The 16,258-nt window shown below is 43.3% G+C and overlaps 1 protein-coding gene across 3 annotated transcripts in view; it reads left to right on the plus strand.

The window, feature by feature from the left end:
- Positions 1-16,258, plus strand: part of poe (E3 ubiquitin-protein ligase-like protein poe) — a 590,397-nt gene that overhangs the window by 256,264 nt on the left and 317,875 nt on the right. For all 3 annotated transcript variants that reach the window (XM_055063706.1, XM_055063707.1, XM_055063708.1), the window contains one exon: positions 5,037-5,105. In XM_055063706.1, the coding sequence (XP_054919681.1) occupies positions 5,037-5,105 (69 nt within the window). The remainder of the gene's footprint in view (positions 1-5,036; positions 5,106-16,258) is intronic.

Here is a 16,258-nt window from a genome sequence, read left to right on the forward strand (position 1 = left end):
TCGATTTTTTTTATGTTGCAGATTTAACTTCTTCAGACGGACCTATTTCTAAAAAATTTTCCCGTGACTTTCCCGTGAAAACATTTTCTAGGGTGACTGTAAAGTAAGAAAAAAATAATTTCCATTGGTATATATGTACTGTTTATTCATGAACAACAACAATAAAAAAAGGAAATAAACTGACAAGAATTTAAAATTTCATGTATTGTTATACACATAGTTCAAGGCTTACAAAATCTGCACACGAGAATATTTTGCAACTCTTACACTAATATTTACATCCATAGCGTAATCGAACTGTGTAGGTGAGCGCACTCAAGAAAACTGTGTGGTTATGTGCCCACCAAAAAAAAAAAAAAAGTGTGACGAACTTCCACTAATCTTCATCTTATCGCCAACCAGAGGCAAATAGTTTTCGCAGGTCTAAAAAAAATAAAGGATACACATGCACGGCGGCATCCTTCATATGTACAGCCCTGTGAGAAATAAACGAGCTAGTAACAGGTGGTCGCCCTTTGAGCGATTAGTAACGAAGTAGCCATCAGTTTTGGGAGTGCAAGAAGCCGAAAGCACCCGTGGAACAAAACCCAATCTAACCGCCGCCTGCTCGCCCGCGCGCCACTGCACGAGCGCGGTGGTGCACCGTATATAGACATGCCGGAACAAACAAATGATGCAACAAAAACTGCAAGAGGGAGGTGCGTGAAAAAAATTCCCTGTATTCCCGCATAGTGACAGCACATGCCAGGAGAGAAAAAGTTAGGAAATTGGCTCGCTGTTTAAATGTACAGCCAGCGCTGTAAATATATGGCATCGACCATTTTGGACTTGTTCGTGGCGCCGTATATTTACGTCATTGACCCTGAAAAGGTTAAGGCGCAGAAGTCCAGCGCAGAGCGACGTTCATGCCCAAGAACTAACTCCAATTATCCGCAATAGAAGGGTTTTTCTGATCACGATATGTAGGATGATATTATTTATTCAGCTCGGAAGTGAGCGTCATTCACTTGTCTGTTCCCACGCCGAGGGGCGCAGGAGAAGAGAGGAAAAGGAAATGCTAAAGAAATTTATAAATGGTTCTAACAGCGTGGTTCTGAACCGCATGTGACTAGGCGACCGTGAAGTGGTCAGGGACACTATACATTTTCAACAAGCTTGGTATTTGTAGCAGAAAACCACCCTGAACAGCGCTCAAATGCGAACAAATTTCTTAACAGTCTTAATGCTAGACAAAGATTATCCCTCAGTGCTTAGTATCATCGTAGCTAGCAAATTAATTAACCAGTTTATAATTTACAAAAAGAGAAGAAAAAAAAGAGTGTGAGACAAGGTTTAGGCTGCCAGTCTTCTTTATTCTCCCAAGTGAGAGCTTTAGCACCAGGCACCAGCAGATAGCAAAAAAGGGAAGATAAAGAAAAACATATTGAGACATAGCAGAACTGATCTCCAAGCTCACCTGAGGACCACAAGCCATACATGGACAGGGACACACCTAGCAGCCTAATGTCGCATCCTGCTGCAACAGGCATCATTCAGGCTAACCAATACTCGGTGAAAAAAAAGGTGCAACATTAACCTGGAAATCTTAGTATGGTTCTTGTTTGTCATTACTTTCACAACTTTTTTGTGGTGTGTAGTGCCACTAAATTGCAGATAAATCTTGTAGCCTACACAACTTGCCTTATTCCGTTTTATTGAGAAAAGGTGAATTTAACAAAACAGGAGTTTAATGGGCTGTGTTCCTTAGAAAATTATAATTTATCCTTATATGCACAGCGGAAGTTCTTATTGATTGAGCCTATACATGCTTAAAGGACAGTATTTAGGGCCTACCTATATATGTCTAAAATGACAGCCTTAAGCCTGTTTCACATGCAAGTGATTTTGGGCCAGAAATGGTGTGGTGCCCATCGCGTGAGCAAGCCTCCTTTCCCAATACCAGTTTTCCAAGCGGCACGCATCGCTGTGATCACGATCGAAACATTTGGAAAAATTCTTGAGCGGAAAAAGCGGCAACCAATAGCGGAGTACCTTGAGCAGTGACATTAAAATCACTAGGCAGGGGCGTGGCTGAAGTGTGGGCGGCATGGGAAACTTGCCCGCTCGAGCAGAAAGTTCTAGCAGACTACATTTGTAGCAGACATTGTCCTCTGCCAGTTTGCAGTGTCTCGTGCGGTCTTCAACGAACTGTTCATCACTCAAGTTGTGCAGTGTCCATTAGTTTGGGATGCTAAAATGGAGGATTTTCGCAACAAAGATAAGAGGAGGATTCTTTAGGAATTACGCACTGAAGCTGAAGGTACTTGTCGCAAGTGATGCATACTTCCATAAAGTAAAAGCCGGCGTCTCTTGAATCGGCCTTGTCCATTGGTGCCTTAGAAGTACCGCTTGTTTCTATGTGTCATTTTTGAGTACCATTCTATGGAGCCACATTGTTTGTACATTCTGTTTTCTTCTTTTCGCCTCCTTTTTTTCCTCCGATGGTGACCCCATATGAATCTAGACAGACAGCATGAAACAGCAGTTCATACTATTCGTTCGCAATGCATGTAGGTGTTTTTTTTTTTTTTCCTTTTTCTTTTTCTTTACAACTCCGAGCTAGCGTGTTAGTAGTTTTGTTTGGTCTTGTTTCTTCAGTTAAAAGGTCACGTAACCCGAGCTCTACAAGGGTTGCCGCCTTTCTACTCGAATACCTATAGGCGAAAAGATACACAAGCTTCTTTGAAAGCCGTCCACAGGCCTCTTGCTTTTGGGTGGCCGAGATAGTGCCCGAATGTGTTGCAGCACTTGAAAACAAGAGCCGTTGGCAGACGTGCACGTGCTTCAAGCCCAAGTCGCAGAAATATGAACCAGCCCATTCCTTTGCTTCCACATAACTAATTCTGTGTGCGTGTACATAACAAGACTTTTAAGCTGTCGCCTATAAAGAGCTAAAAGACATAAATGGGAATAAAGAAGTTGCATTACCAATTCGACACACAGTATTTTTATTTTCTGTGAGGTTTAAAAGCACGAAAGTGGAGCACCAACTTAATACACCCATGAAACTTGCAGCTCAAGCTCGCCAAAACACGGAAATGTGGAGCAAGGTGCAGCTCTTGAAGACTGCTGAAACCCGTTGCTCACGGGCACTTTCCGCAAGCAGCACTGTGCATCACAGCGGCACGTGTCACCCCAAACCGGAGCATGCAAAACAAGGCTGCGTCTGTAGGCCACAGTGCCGCTCAACTGCCGCGACCACTGCTGTGCCGTCACTTACATGTCTAACAGGCTTTAGTGCTTGTTATAGGCACCTAAAACAGCATTTTTTAGCGCCTATAGTTCCAGTCTCTAGTACTGATTAACCATGGAGTGAACGTAAGGCAAGGAACATCAGCGGGACACTAAATAAAGTAATTTTGGCTGTATTAGTAAATTACTTTACTACAATATAAAAGAAAGGCACCTTTACCATGAGAAGAGGCTTGGCAAGGCAGAAAAAGCACAAAAAACAAATCTTGGTGGCGACACTACCTTAAAGCTCTCTCCCCAGCTCACTGTGATGTGGACTTTGAGGAGGTCTACTCATGCCTAGTTAATTTGTTATTGGTAAAGGTGGACTACATTGTATTTTAAAAGATCCAAAAACTGGACTTGGCAAGTTTCAAGAACATTTACTGTGCCAGAATGGCCAAAATATGACAAACTTTGAGATCCATGATGTCACACTGATGTACTGGCACTGTAGTATAGGCATAAAACTAAAAAAAAAAAAAAAAATGACTTTCACCTTCATTTCCTCCTTTGGTAATCAGCCTATTGCCGCAAAATTAATGAAAATAGTTTTGAACGAATGCATAGTCAGTTTAAAAAGCTTTAGTGTTCTTCTTCAGTGTCCGTTCAAGGCTGCGGAAAATCCAGCTTCACAGTACAATACACAGCTGGTGCAGAAGTTCGTCACTTACATTCATAAGTTTGGAAGCATGATGTCTGTTCTGTCCTCTTTGTGCCAACTCTGCCATACTCTTTCTAGTGCAGGAATGGGCTACTTGTGCCCTTATAGAGTTGCATATGATTTAGTGGTGCATGATGTCAAAAATTCTAACCCTTTATGAATGAGATATAAATACCAGGAAACAAATTTTATTTTCTATCTAAATGTGCAGAATGCATTATGAATAAGCATATTCAACAAAAAGAACATATTTTGTCGAAACTTTTTCAGCAATAGGGAGGAAACGCCATGCAGAAAACTGGAAGTAGGCTTCACCCAAAGGCACATATGGCTTCGTTTGAAATTTGTACTGACAGCTATCATGATATGGGAACCATTGGTGTAAACTTTGCTTGCTTTACGTCATGTGTGTGACACCACTGCAGCCGGAGGTGTTGTGTCGGTCTGTCTCCTTGGACCAGGTTTAAAAAAAAAAACATAAGGCATGGGACAAACTTCTTGCTCCTCTTTCTTTGTTCTTGCTCTAAACCAATAACTAGTGCTTGCTGCTTGTCACTCAGTGTTGCCTGAAGTCATTTAGCCAGAAATTTGTCCTCAATACCAAAACTGAGCATGAAAAGAAATTGTTTCTGGTATCTATAACACTCATCCGTAAAGGGTTAACACTTTTCTCTCCTGCCTTGTCTGCACAGTCATGCATAAATTTAGTGCCCATAGCTAGTGAAACTGGACAAGATGTTGCATAAGGAGGGCACAAGGAAGGGCGGAGGATGGCCTTATTGTGTTGCTGCAGTGTTTGGGTAATGTATGAAATGCATTGCAAGGTAGGAGAGTTGGCATTGATATGTTTCTCTCTGGTATTACACGGTATTACACTCACTCTGATGAGTCCATTGTTTCCACACGCATCTGTGCTAATATAACAATGTTATGCAAGAACGTCCCCCACATGTTTTGTAGAGTGCCACAGACAAAAACAGACCTGTTGTCATCATGCTTTGATGACATCTGGAACAGATGTCAAACATTTTTCTTCATGGGCCTTTCCTTTAGCAATCTCATTCTTTACATTCTTCTAATCAATGTTTCATTTTTTGTTTAGATAACGCTGCTTCAGCTTTCGGCACTTCTCAAGCAGGCAGATTCCAGCAAACGCAAGTTAACCATCACTGTAAGTATGACTTCTTTCTCAGCCATTATGTGTGCAAAATTATTATGCCTTATTCAAGGCAGTGTGCATTGCAGGGGACTACTACTTTCTTTATTAAAAGCATCTTGAAGCAGTCCCTTGTTCATATGGCGTCCTTATGGCTGCTCGATCCATTCTGCTTATTGCTTTGCTTAGTGCTGCTTTAGGGCCTCACAGAGTTGTGACAACCAGGCTGGCCACAGCTAGGTCATGCTGGTTGTCTAGTTTATTGTAGGTGTTACTCAAGGCTTGTTGCTATAGAGGGGGGGGGGGGTATTGCTGTAGATGGCTAAACAAATGTTTATTTCAAGCCTCGTAAAGTTCGAAGTTTTCGTTTTGTCAGTGCAGGTAAATTGTTAAAGTTAGCTACTGTTATTTTAACTCCTATGAGAGTGCAAGAATATAATTATCTGTTGGCTTAAATATAAAAATTAAGGGCTGCAAACATTCTAACATACCATTAGGGACATGTAGCGGCAAGGACGAGATGACATGTGACACTGAGAATACATGTCCTTGCCTCTGTCCTCTTCCGCTTGCACTTTACGTACTTGCAGTGACCTACTAGTTAGTACACTGAAATCTGCTATCAACATACCATCACTTCATTTGCTAAGGTAATTCACGATTGTAAGCTGTCATTCATTCTTTTAAACATTCTTGAGGTAGCTTGCCGCACAATATGACAATGCTCCTCTTGTGTGTTGGCCTCATGCAAGAACAGCACATGCGCACTGTCACATCCACTTGCTGCTGCTCAAAGATGCAACCATAAAATATCTTCAACAAAATCCTTGTGGCTCTTGTCATCTGCCAGTCACTGCCATTGATGGTGCACAGAATAGCATCACTTTCGCAAGACCTGTTCTCACATAAAATAAAAGTGTAAAGTGTGGCGGCTGTTGCAGGTAGACAGGCAGGAAAGAATCATTCTTGCCAAATGTAAGAATGTCTCTTTTTTTTGTTTTCCGTCTTCGCCTTGAGGATTAAGCTAAAGGTCTAGTTCAACTCTGCACCCATACTTTATCAATACCGTTCTAGAAGCGCCCCGTTCAGGTCAGATCTTTGTATAATATGCACCTATTTTACTTGGTGGATGCAATGCTACATAACTGTGTGTTTTAATCACAAAATACCATAATTAGAGCGTTTTAACGTTGTAAGATTCTTTGCCATGATGCTTGGCCTTGAGGAATTATGTGAGCATGCACTGGAGAAGTACGTGTGGAAGCTTGTCTATGCACATCTCAAAATGCTAAAACATTTTATTGCGATAGCAATTATATGGACACTTTGTGGGGTCTCGCGCATGCTCTTGTGACAAAGGAACAACACAGTAGTGCAAACAATCACGAGGGCATTTGTTGCACCTTTCATACTCTAATGCCTGCTAGCCGAATCGCTGTCCACTGAACATGCCAATGGGTGCACGACAAATTTAAGAAGTCCGACTCGCCACTACTGGATATCGAGCGAGTACGTTCGCCCCATGCTGGACAGTCATGCGAACGGTGGCGCATTAGAACGATCGTGTTCCTCTATTCCAGTGTCCTGCTCCTAGGCGTAACAATATCATCTCACAGTGGCATGGATCGGCGCACGCGCGGACTGTCTGTGCCGCTTGCCGACCCAGAGCCAAAGAGAAAGAGAGTACTGACCGCTGCTGGCACCCAACTACGGGGAGAAGCCGGATTACAGGAGACGCGCGAGAGTCGAGCATCCCCACAACTCCAAGCTCATTTTCGCCATCGCTGTGATGTTCCGTATAAAGTCCAAGGGGGATAACGCTGTTTCCGCGCATCGTATGCTGTATGTGCGAGTAAAAGCACTTGAGGGACGCCACCGATCGCAGCTGAATCTGGTGCGCGCGAACAAAGAAAGTGAAGAGCAAACATGCCATGTCCCACTGTGTGAAATGCCGTGGGGGGGATGGGAAAAAGGGAGGGAAGAAGGGCAGCGTTGTACTTCGGAAGCAACTGTGCATTTTGAGACCAGGCGCAAGGAGAAGTGACGATTAAAGGGATCTGCAGATGGCTCATACCTTTGTGTTTGCTGTGTTCTCGGCACTCTTGCATTGAAGCGATACACTGCACGAACGTCACTTCGCTCGCTGCTGCTGCCGCACTTACTCACACCAGCGTTTTGACAGCGAGTGTCCACGCTCATCGAGTGTGATGTGTTCATGTTTGCTCGTTTGCGCTGACACCATGCTTGTTAATTCAGTTAGCAAGCGAATGTTTGCAAGTTTATATGGCCGGTAAAACTACCATCCTAACTTTGTATAGCTGTCTACTAATTTAGTGTTGCAATTGATGCTTTGGCTTTCGGGCAAAACTTGCAAGTTTTTTCCCATTTGGGTGCACTCAGCCTTCTAAAGAACAGTTATAATGTGCTGCCCACTCTAGACGAAAAATGAATTCGACGGGCACCCCACATTAATACAGAGGAGATAATGTCATTTAGTCATACACTGCAGGCTTCACTTTCTGACGCACTGCAAGAAAAGTTGAATCATTCAGCCACATGACAGGGCAGCAGTTTTTCACGGAACTAGTGTTCTGCTCCCCAGCTCCAATTTGATATTTTTTATTGCATATGCAACAGCAGATAGCTTAACTTCACTTATTGATTCCAAGGGTATCTTGGAGGCTGCATGTTGCAGCACATAGCTGGTGGGACAATGTACCATAGCATTAAGTCACCATGCACCAGACAGGGTTGCATATTAGATGTCACTGTTGGCACAGTACCGAGGCGATGAGTAGTAAAGGTGTTGCCCTCTTTTGCCACTATATCTTACTACTTATATCCCCTAAAATTACCTGCCATGCTCATGATTTCTAAGATCAGTGGCATATGTTGTGCACTGTCCACATGCGCCCTGCTAGCTGACATACGAGTTCTGTGAACACTACTGTCACAGTTGCGTTGTTCAAAAAAAAAGAAGCGGCTAGTGTCCTTCATTCTTACAAATACTGCTACACAGTGTGCATAGTTGTGAGCAGTATTGTTTGTGACATCGGCGTGCTTTCACCTGCGTGGCCAACTTCTACCAATAATGCCTGATTTGAAATACCGTATTTTCGTGCATATAACTCGCCCTTGCATATAATCCGCACTAGAAAGAAAAAAAAAAGAAAAAAAATATCCTCGCGTATAACCCGCACGCTTAACCCAAAACATGAGGACTAGGGAGTTAAAGCTGCGCAGTCATCATTTCATTTTCAAAACAAATAGTTGTCAAGTGCTGTCATCCGATTCTGTCAATCGTCGCCATTCGCTAAGATGTAATCATCTTTGGAACCATCTAAGCTGTTGCTTATAGCACATTCTTGAAGCTTTTGCACACAATGTCGCTCGAAACTTGCGTGGAATATTAATTTCCCGGGCCAGCTTCAGGGCTTCCATGTGTGCCATCTCTGTGGACAAGCGTGGCCATGACTCCTTCGCTCCTCAATGAATTTGCAAAGCTGCGTCTCTTGTTGGGAGTACACATAAGTCCTCGAGCCGTGAAATGCTTGCCTATCCCTGTTCAGTTTTGAGAGACTATTCTTTCTTCTACCAGTCGTGAATGCAGGACTCATAAAGATTGTGCTTCCTCACAGCAGCTCTGTTGCCGATTTCTTCAGCAGCGGCTACCATCTTCAGTTTCTCTTTCGCTGTGAAAGATTGCCACCAAGACACACTCATAATGCCTAAACAAGGCTGGCCAACTGTGCAAACTGGGCACACAAGAAACGGCACCCGACTCGGAAACCGTGAAAAGCATCCAACCAGACTAGGGATGTGGATCTGGCTATGACTTGTGTTGACCTCTTATTGGCTTAACACATAGATGTCGATGGGGATGTGGACTCTGCATGGCAGGCCGCACGCTGCCGTAAAGCCGACTCCCCCCCCTCCCATTCCCGAATATTCGCACATAACCTGCACCCCCACTTTTTTCAATTTTTGGGTGCGGTTATATGTGAGAAAATATGGTACTTTGAATCTGAGCGTACACAACCACACAGGTAGGATTGCCTACATCTTTTTAGTTTTTTGTCTTGCCAATGACTGCCACAGCTGCAATCAACTGCGATCACCAGTGAAGGCACTGCAGGGTAGGGGAACAAAAGCAGAGATAAAACATATCTTGGCACATGATGCTCTGAAATTTGCATCCTGCACGCATTCACTATCGAACTTGTCTCAAAACATGTAATTTAACTACAATTATGAGGCTCGTCCCACCCTCCACGCTGTTCAACTTATTAGGTGATGTCAGTTCCTGACATGTTAGTTGATAACAATGCTTAAAGATCCAGCTGTCTTTATTGGTGACAAGTTGCCAAGTTCTGTGCTGAAAGTAATGCGTGGGGTACACAGAACAATAAAAATATTGAGTCACTTAAAGAGCCTCTCGCCAGGTTTGGCCATTGTGAGCTGGCAAGCGCAGTGCATGCAACGTGCGACCACGATTGTGTCTGCTAAGAATTACATTGCTGCACGCCGTGGAAAGAGCTTAAATTTCAAACTAAATGCTGTTTGCCCTTCTCCTTGCGGGCGCTGCACTCCAAGATGGGGGGATGATGTATATCAGCAAGTGCGCCTATGTACCGTATTTTTGCATGTATAACTCGCACCAAATTTTCAATAAAATTATCAGTTAAGTGAGGGTGTGGGTTATATGTGAATTTTGCCTTAAAGTGTTAAAACAGTTACAACCATTACAACAACAATTACAACAGCTCGCGCTGCCGTCGCACGTGAGCAGTTGTGATTCTCATTTTGCAAAGCGCACGATTTTGTGCGCTGTGCGCAAAGACACCTGACTAGCAGTACGAGTCAGTGCTACACGAATACTGAGGCAGACGCAAGTGGCTCACAGAACATGATCGCGCGCTGGAAGACTGTGGAAAATGACAGTTTCGGTGTCTGCACGCGCAACTGCACGACGTGGGAACAAGTAGGCGAAATGGAAGTACATCTCTCTTGCTGCGGTGCAAACTAAAACAAAGACATGCAGACATTCAGTTTGTGTGATTTCTTATTTCTCTAAACTTTACTTCATTTATTCAAGCAACAGATTACAGAAACAAGAGATATTGCCTTGAATAATTCTCGAGGTCATGTGTCACTACGAACGACGTCACAGCGCGAGCACATGTACGTAGACACACTAGCTCGTTTACGTCATCCTCTGGCTTGGAGCACGACGGCCGCAAGGAGAAGGGAAAACGGCGTTCGGTTTGATTTTTCAGATCTTTTCTTGGTGTGTACCGATGTAATACTTTGCAGACACGATCGTTATTGAGCATCATATGCTCTGCGCTTGTCAGCTCAAAATGGCCAGACCTGGTGAGGGGCCCTTTAAGAGCTGCTTCTTTAGTCATGCAGAAAGAGACCAACAGAGAACATAGCTATTTCTTTTCCTTGCTTTACATATGCCTTACATATTGACTCATGTACCATTCCTGACTTTTATTAGTTCTCTCTTTGTGGGGGCTTCTTGGGTTGATATTGGAGAGTTTTTAGCAAGTCTGATATTCCAGTTAATGCACATGAGCTGAGCATTTTGCCGCATGGGTGGAGGCGTAAACATGAGCGGCCTGCACGGTGCAAGCACCTAGTCATGCAGAGGTCAACCAGCCAAACAGAGTTAATCGCTGTAACCAAGTGGAAAACATTTCAAACATTTAAAGAGACATGTGTTCACAATTATGCTGCTGGCGATAATTTACCCTAGCAGCAAAGTAGAATACACTTGTTTACTGCTGTATTAGCTCTGCAGTTATCTGGTTGAGCTCTGCACCACCAGGTGGCTGCACCCTGCAAGCCAATCACGTTTACACCTCCGCCCATCAGGGAAAACATTCAGACCGCCTGCATTTGCCAGAATACCAGACACGCTAAAACTATCTCGTACTTTAGCAAGCAGTGCAAAAACTGGGACGCAGAAAAGAGGCACACGACACAGGCACTGACTTCCAGCAAAGTATGTTTATTGCATGAGCGTGGAATACATAAGCAGAGTAGCAAGATTGGAAACATAAATGGCGTGAAAAACATGAGAATGGCTTGAGATCACAGGTGGGTGGCGATGTGTTCAATTTGCAGATACATGATTTCCTTCTCTATTAACTGGGTGGATGTTGAACTGATGCATGAAGGACCACGTTGGATGATGGCAAATGCCTCAATAATTTCGCGCATGTGCTAGTCAGTGTGCTTTTGGATGACGGTGACTTTTCTAAAATAGGGGATGCATTTACACGACCTGCAATGCAGAGCAAGATTCCTGCTTTATTTTTGTTTTATGTTGTTGGCGTGCTCTCGGAGGTAATCATTGAGGCAGCATCCCGTTTATCCTACGTAGGGGCATCCGCACTTCAAGAGTATTTCATAAACGACTCCAGTGATGCGGCTGGTAAGGGGCTCCTGATGCTGCTTGTCGCAACCTTTTTTTGAAGGCTCATCTCTGTTGACCCTTCTGCATAAGGCGTTTAGCTTGCCTGAGGCTTAAAAAACAACCGGAACACCCGTCCTGCCCGTGACCTTCAATCTATGGGACACCCCATGCACATAGGGAATGACAGCCATTTTCGAAGTATTGAACTTGGCTTTGCGTGACTTCTTCCTTTGGTACATTTCCACTAACATGTCTTCCACTAGCTGTACCAGGAGGACGCTCGGAAAACCAGCCCGCAAAAGGTGGCCCTAAATCTAGGTCCTAAATTCTGTGTGCATCTGAAGCTCGAGAAACCTGAGCTGCTCGCCCTTGTACGGAGAACCGCATCAAAAGCAGAACCACACAAGGCAATCAGGTGCATTCTAAAAGGGCTTGAAGCGTTGCCAGCTCGATCCAAAATAGATCGATGTGTAAAACCCGCACAACTAGCTACTATCTTCAGGAAGGCACAGCTGAAGCTCCTTGTATCTGACAAGGAAGGTGGCTTCGTCGTCATGCCTTCAGGCATTTACAAGGCAAAAGCTGAGGCCGCCATTAGAGCCCATTTCCATGAAATTTATTTATTTATTTATTTATTTATTTATTTATTTATTTGTTTGTTTCTTTGTTTGTTTGTTTGTTTGTTTGTTTGTTTGTTTGTTTGTTTGTTTGTTATACCCTCAGGGCCAAAGGCATTACAGAGAGGAGTGGGTATTATAGGTTACAAAGACAATCAATACAATACAGTGAATTTTGTTAGAACATAATTTCAACATTCTCCAAAATAAACAAAAGTTGTTAGTGCATCGCGAAATCTTGATTATCTTCAATGGCTGCAATATCAGGAGGGAGGCGGTTCCATTTGACAGATGTCTGGGGAAGGTAGGACTTAAAACAAGCTTTAGTATTGCATTTTTTGATGGCAACCTTGTGCCGATGATCAATGCGATGGGAGATGTATTCTGGTGATGAAATAAAATCGTCGTGTAGCGTGACGTGATGATATACCTTGTGGAATAGAGTGAGGAGACTGATTTTCCGGCGAGATCTTAAAGGTGGGAGAGAAAGGTTAGTTTTCATGGCTGTGATATTCGCGGTACGATTGGAATTTGAAAAGATGAAGCGAACGGAGTTATCTTGTATAAGTTCGAGAGAAGATACAAGATTTTCATGCCCAGGTTCACATATAGATAACGCGTATTCAAGTTTAGTTCATATTAGTGATTTATAAAGTAAGAGTTTTAAGGATAATGGAGCAGCAGAGAAGTTGCGACGTAAATACCCTAACATGCGATTAGCGTTATTGGTAACATATTCAGTATGGGTATTTCATGTTAAGTTTCATGATATATGTACGCCTAGATATTTATATGATGCGATGGAATCAAGAGGAATGCCATTAAGACAATAAGAAGGGGAAGGTTAGAGCAGCGAGAAACGTGCATGAACTTACATTTGTTAATATTTAATTCCATTTTACAAGTTTTACACCAGTTAGAGACCAAATTAAGATCCGTCTGGAGAGTATTAATGTCGTTGAGGTTCTGTATTTCTCGGAAAATTACACAGTCTTCAGCAAAAAGATGGCTGGCAGAAGATAGGGTGGACAGAAGGTCATTAATATAAATTAAAAATAGAAGTGGTCCGAGCACGGATCCTTGTGGTACACCAGATAGCACATTAGTAAGTGGTGAGGTTGTGTCATTAGTGAAAACAAACTGCCAGCGTTTGAGAAGGAAAGATTGAATCCATCTAAAGACATGTTGATCAAGATCCAGATGACTTAATTTATAAAGCAACACTTGATGGCAGACTTTATGAAAAGCTTTCGAGAAATCTAAAAAGATGCAATCGGCACAAGATGACTGGTCAAGAATGCAATGTAATTTATCGGTGAATGACAGTAACTGCGTTTCGCAGGAACATGTTTGACGGAAACCATGTTGCGCAGAAGAAAAAAAAGTTATCATCAAGAAAGGTGGCATTGTCTTTAAAAATTAGATGTTCTAGTAATTTGAGGCAAGTGCTTATTACCGGATTTGTGAAGTGGGACCACCTTGCCAATTTCCAGTTTTAGGGAGGCTTGATGAATCGAGCGACTGCTGGAACAGTTTTGTTAGTGTAATTGAACTATAAGCGCAAGTACTTTTTAGGAATTCAGAACTAATTTCATCACACCCCTGAGATGAATCGTGTTTTAAAGACTCGATTAATTTAGCAACGCCAGGAGCATCAATAGTTATTGGTGACATAATGGAAAATCTGTGGTGCAACATAGCTGGAATAACGAGGGTCCCGAATCCGGCAACATTGATGCCTTCAGGTAGCACTTGTGGGTTTGTTGACCATTTGCCTTCACCCAGAAAGATCACATACTAGTGACGTCTGTGGCAGAAAGAATGTTCCCCATCCACTGCCAAGGTTTGTGAGTGATGGCACTGGCTAACACTCCCAAGGTTAGTTCTAGTAGTAACACAAATACCCAAGAAAGTGGATGGGGAACCATGCCGTGGTAGCTCAATTGGTTAGAGCATCGCACATGTAATGCAAAGATGAGAGATCGTTGCCCACCTCCAGCAAGATTTTTCATCCATTTTCATTGCCATTGATTTATCATTTCCTTAATTCAATCAGTAAGTACAAGTAATTTCCCCTGTGTTTTCCTTGGTGTTATTGTTTGCTGGCTTCTCATGATATGATGAATAAAAATCGGGCCCCTCGGTTAAACCCCCTTCTTCTCGTTCTGTCACAACGAAGTGCTTGGCAGAAGCCGCTTGCTAGCTTCCTGCAGAAATGCATTGGCCTACTCGAGGTGACCGACCCTTTCTTGGTTCGCAGCTCAGCAGCTGTATCTGAGTACTTCAACTCCTCCAGCACAGCCAGGATGTTAGCCTTCTCCATCTAAAGGATCTTTATTACTCATTGCCCCACTCACTTCTCCTTGAAGTTGTAAACGGCGGCATTGAGACATAAGGGGATGTGCGATTTCAAAGCGAGCACTGAACAAGTGTAGACAGGTTTCTCGACTTGCTAGTGCTGTACCGGCACTCCACGATGGTCCAGTTCACAGGGAAGATGTTCCTCCAAAACAAAGGAGTGTGCATTGGCTCATGCCTTGCACCTATACTGAGTGACCTGTTGCTAGGTCGCTACGACCGTGACATCAAAAGGAACCTCCCAACGGTCCATGCCAAGAAGGTGCTCAGGTACTTCAACGACTACCTCGTCTTCATTGAGGCAACTGAAGACAATCTTGCTTCAGTGCTACAAGTCGTTTACAAAAGCTTTGTAGATAATATGAATGGTCTCACGCTCACAACCGAGCTACCAGAGGACAACACATTGCATTTTCTAGGCTTTCTCTTTTTGTTCAAGAAAGAACATGTATGCTGGAGGTATGCACCCTGCTCAGCAAAAAGCCTCTTGCCTTTTTCATCAGCTCACTCAAGGTTAGTGAAGAAAGGAATCGCAAAAGCCGCCTTCCGTAATGCACTGCAAAAATAATGCATACACGAGATTGAAATGGCCTTTGAAGGCCAGGTACAGCAGCTTTTGCAGGCTGGTTTTCCGAGCATCCTCCTGGTACAGCTAGCGGAAGACATGTTAGCGGAAATGAACCAAAGGAAGAAGCCAGGCAAAACCGAGATCAATACTTCAAAAATGGCTGTCATTCCCTATGTGCACATAGGTTCCCATAGATTGAAGAAGGCCGTGGGAAGGGAGGGTGTTTCGGTTGTTTTTTCAGCCCCAGGCAAGCTAAACACTCTTATGCAGGAGGGTCAACCGAGACGGCCCCCCCAAAAAAGGTTGCCAACAACATAAAACAAAAATACAGAAGCAATCTTGCTCTGCATTGCAGATCGTGTAAATGCATCCCCTATTTTAGAAAAGTCACTGTCATTCAAAAGCACGCTTACCAGCACACACATGAAATTATCGAGGCATTTGCCATCATCCAACGTGGTCCTTCATGCATCAGTTCAACATCCACCCAGTTATTAGACAAGGAAATCGCGTATCTGCAAATTTAACACATCGCCACCCACCTGCAATCTCAAGTCATTCTTTTCATGTTTTTCACGCCATTTATGTTTCCAATCTTGCTTGTCTGCCTATATATTCCACGCTCACACAATAAACATACTTTGTGGGAAGTCGGTGCCTGTGTCGTGCACTATTCTAAAACCCTCTATTGTGTCAATGCTTTTGTTTCTTGTTCTTGTCATTATCTCGATGTACCATACAAGTGTCATATCCTACCAGATAGCCCACTGAAATGGGTTGGCTTGCTAGTGATATTTTCTGAGTCCACAGACTTCTACACTAAGCGGCCACGGCGGCAGCATTTCGATGGGGGTGAAATGCGAAAACACCTGTGTGCTTAGATTTAGGTGCACGTTAAAGAACCCCAGATGGTCTAAATTTCCGGAGTCCTCCACTACGGCGTGCCTCATAATCAGAAAGTGGGTTTGGCACGTAAAAGCCCATAATTCAAGACTTCTATACTAAGCTGAACCTTATTATGACTTAGATGACTAACAGAGCTTAGATTTGACCTGAACTTATTCTTATTGTGTGAAAAAGAGCATTCATTACAGTGCATTTTTAGTTACTCTTACTAGTCATGCCCTGCGCTAGTAGCACATTGCTGGTGACATCGTTGCCACAGCAAGGATAATGTGCTTCTGGCATCTGCCATTTAAAA

Source organism: Dermacentor andersoni, chromosome 1 (assembly GCF_023375885.2).
Source record: "Dermacentor andersoni chromosome 1, qqDerAnde1_hic_scaffold, whole genome shotgun sequence".
Lineage (NCBI taxonomy): Eukaryota > Metazoa > Arthropoda > Arachnida > Ixodida > Ixodidae > Dermacentor > Dermacentor andersoni.